Source organism: Acanthisitta chloris, unplaced genomic scaffold (genome assembly GCF_000695815.1).
Source record: "Acanthisitta chloris isolate BGI_N310 unplaced genomic scaffold, ASM69581v1 scaffold7141, whole genome shotgun sequence".
In the NCBI taxonomy this organism is placed as follows: domain Eukaryota; kingdom Metazoa; phylum Chordata; class Aves; order Passeriformes; family Acanthisittidae; genus Acanthisitta; species Acanthisitta chloris.
In genome coordinates, this window is record NW_008657555.1 from 1,034 (window position 1) to 4,777 (window position 3,744).

The 3,744-nt window shown below is 35.1% G+C and overlaps 1 protein-coding gene across 1 annotated transcript in view; it reads left to right on the forward strand.

Annotated features, from left to right (window-relative positions):
• The first annotated feature begins 943 nt into the window (after positions 1-943).
• Positions 944-3,744, forward strand: part of LOC103811764 (palmitoyltransferase ZDHHC17-like) — a 5,778-nt gene continuing 2,977 nt past the window's right edge. The window contains exons 1-3 of the mRNA XM_009084755.1: positions 944-1,060; positions 1,494-1,651; positions 3,436-3,530. Of these exons, the coding sequence (XP_009083003.1) occupies positions 1,000-1,060; positions 1,494-1,651; positions 3,436-3,530 (314 nt within the window). The 5' untranslated portion in view covers positions 944-999. The remainder of the gene's footprint in view (positions 1,061-1,493; positions 1,652-3,435; positions 3,531-3,744) is intronic.

The window sequence follows — 3,744 nt, forward strand, 5'->3', positions numbered from 1 at the left end:
ATTTATATAGTCTTCCAGCTCCCTTGCTAAAAGCACTTGATTATTTTCTGCCTCCAGAGGATGCTCTTGTTTTAGCAGGGAAAAGATTTGACATAATGAAGAAGTAAATGCTGTGTTGGTAGATGATGACAGCCAAATCTTTTGTAGCCCATTATCATCTCTGTGGGTTTAGTTTACAGCCTGGAGCTGTTGGAAGGTTGCAACACTGGACATATTTTACAAACAGAAGGAAGGCTGAGTACTTTGGAATTATGATGTACTCACATAAGAGGCATATTTTTAGCTCTATTAATGTTAAAAATAGATCAGTCGCTTAGGAACGGAATTTCTTTGCATTTAAATTCTGTCTTAAGTAGAGTAGTTTATCCCATGTATTATTACAGCCAGATTGCTAGACCTTGTCTATTCAGTTACATGTATTTGTTTTACAAGTTTTATTAGATAGTTTATTTTTAACTACATCAAGCAGCTAAACCTAAAATGTGAGTTAGCTTATTATCAAGGAAGGTTTTATATTTGTTCATATTTCCCTTTCTTTTGGGAAAGTGAGCACTGCAGTGTGATGTTTTTTCAGTGGTATTTAAGCAATATTTATTGATGTGTAATTCCTGGCTGGTGAGGGCTCTGCAACAGCTGTCACCAGCACTGTTTTAAATCTTGTCTCTTGATAATTTTATTAGTTCATGAAAGAGGTTACAAATGTAACAAACTTGAGTGAATTGCAGTTGTAATGTGACAGAAATTGAAGAAAACAGAAGAAACATTACTTTGTTGTTTGAGAAGTGGAAAAAAAAAGTAGACCCATAAGTAAACCAGCTAAATTCATCATCTTGAAGTTGTATTGGCTTAATATTGGAGAGTAATGTTTCTATATACAGTAATTAGCAGTACTTCCAAGCAAGCAGTTAAACTTTCTGGTGTAATGTTGTCTTTCTGCTGAAAGTGTAGTAATTCGATCCCTGTTGTGCAATTTTAGGAGCTGGGAATCATCGCTATTTTATGGGATACCTGTTCTTCCTGCTTTTTATGATCTGCTGGATGATTTATGGCTGTATCTCTTGTGAGTAAATGTGATTTTTTGGCTTTTTTTTTTTTTTTTTTTTTTTTTTTTTTTTTTTTTGTCTTTTTGTCTTAGCTTCTAAATACATTATCTCCTTATAATGGATTTCTTACAGATTTTTACCTTATCAGACTTTTGGATGTTTTTATTCTGTAATTGAACTGCACATAAATATTTGACAATGTTGGATATTTTAATTTAGAAGATGATGTTTTTCTTGTCCTAGATCTTATTTTTTCTTCATAACAGCCAAGTATGTGCATGTGTCATGTATTCAAGAAGCTGGGAAAGGAAGAGAGAGCAAGTAAAACTATTTTGGCACATTGTCATTTTCTTACTTAATGTGACACATTCTAATGTGGGCATTGTGTTGATGTACATTAGACATATCTTAAATCTTCTGTATATTTTTTGACACTTTTTTTCCCTCTAGACTGGGGTTTCCACTGTGAGACAAGTTACACAAAGGATGGATTTTGGACCTACATTACACAGATTGCTACCTGTTCTCCGTGGATGTTTTGGATGTTTCTAAACAGTGTGTTTCACTTCATGTGGGTGGCAGTGCTACTCATGTGTCAGATGTATCAGGTATGGAAGAGTGCTTCACTTGTAATGATGATGACATAAGAATGTTCAGTAGTTCTGTCATTTAAATTTTCCTGTTCATTGTGCATGACCAAGTGTTTAGTGTGTCAGCCTTACTGGAGGAGTCAAGTACCTGTTTTCTCTGGATATTTGGCATCATTCACTTCTCATTCACTTGGGCTTTCTTTTGGGGTTTTGGGGATTTTTTTTGTGCAAGAGGTTAAAATACCTACTACTTGCTTTTTATTCTCAGCATGACAGAAAGACAAAACAGACCATAGAAAGGCAATAAAGACTAATAGAGGATAAAATATGTGGGGACAACTGGGAGTAATGCAGTATATCATTAGCAGGAAGGGGGTGGTAACTTCAAAGGGGATGCAGTAATTCTTAACACTGTTTCAGCATGATTTGAGGTCACTTTACTGTAGGGTGCTCTGAGCAAACCCAAGCCTTTCTTATAATTTCTAAGGAAAGAAAGGTCATATTGAAAACCTTTAAGTATGATTTTTGAAAGTCTTTCAGTATGACTTGTTATTAATGATCCATGAAACTTACTGATTTAATCTTTCCTGAGGTCCTGGAAATAAAAATAAGCTCTAAGGCTTAGGTAGAACTTGTCAGGAAATTTAAGTTTTGTCCTCCCTTTTTACAATATTCATCACTTAAAACGTATACCAATTTCAAAATCTTACATGTATGAGCAAGAACTATTCAGTCTTTTAGAGGTCTTTCCTGCCCAAGACAAATGAGCAGAGTTCAGGTGCCTTTCAGAGCAGTCTAACCCACCAGACTGCTAGCAGAATAAGCCTGTAACTTTCTGGAGAACCTTCCATTGTACTTCCATCCTGATCCATGAAGCTCACCATTGAGGATTCCTGTTAATACAATAAGCATACAGATGAATCTTTGAATTATGCCACTTGGGAATCTCATGGTATTTTGCATTATTAGTGTAATTAAGCAGAATAATTCTAGCATTTGACTTCTTTAATAATCCTGGAAAAAATGAAAACGAACACACATATTGCTAGATTTCCTAGGAGTTTTGCACATAGATAACTTAGGATTGCTATTGGCAAATCTCTTTGAAGTTTGCCATAACAATGAAATTGATAAAGTTGTTGTCTGAATTGCTTCTTTTGATGTGCAGCTGCATAGCCCTTGTTCTCACTGCTTTTGTTTTGCTGGTCTTTTCTCTTCACCATAAAGTCTGAACTTGTCCTTCTTAGGAACTGCCAGAGTTACTGTCAAAACACTACATACTGTCTTGGGGAAAAAATTTAAAGCCTTTACTTCCTACTTAAAAAAAGAACACTTTTTTCTGATCAGCTTTTGGTCTTGTGTACAGAAAAGTTACGTTACTGCAACAAATTATAAATAGGGAAACTATATTACTGGAGCTACAATGAGAGCAGCTACAGGAGGAAAATGAAAGTCATTCAATGCTATGTAAAGTAATTACTGAATTACACTATTTACACTACACTTCAGTTGACAGTATAGAAAAGACATCTTTTTCTTGTGAATTACAAAGCCTCAGTTTATTCGGTGATCATGATTTATTTCTGATCACTTTGAAAATTAAACCTTTTGCTCAGTCTGGTATGGCTGTTATATGGTGTTTTATGTTTGGACCTGATAATTTCTCCAGTCAGAAATTCCTTCTTCAAAAAGAAGGAAGATAAAACAGTAAATTTGCTCCTCCTATTTCAGTCTGGCTCATGCAGGACTCGTCTGCATGTTTTTGTGTGAGCTAAATGGCTTATTCTTTTTCCTGTCTGCAGATATCTTGCTTGGGCATCACAACAAATGAAAGAATGAATGCAAGAAGATACAAGCACTTTAAAGTTACAACCACATCTATTGAAAGCCCATTCAAGTAAGTTTAAAAGCATACACATATTTCTTAGTTGTGTAGCCTTGCATACGTTCGAATTGTGCTGCTTGTTGAAACAGAACACAGCTAAGTACTTCTGGAGTATTTTCACTACTTGGAATGCTGAATCCGTCAGCTATTTTTACAGTAACTTGTTCTGCCCAGTTAAAGGAAGTGATAAATGTTTTGTAGTATAGGGATGCATAAACACAGGAAA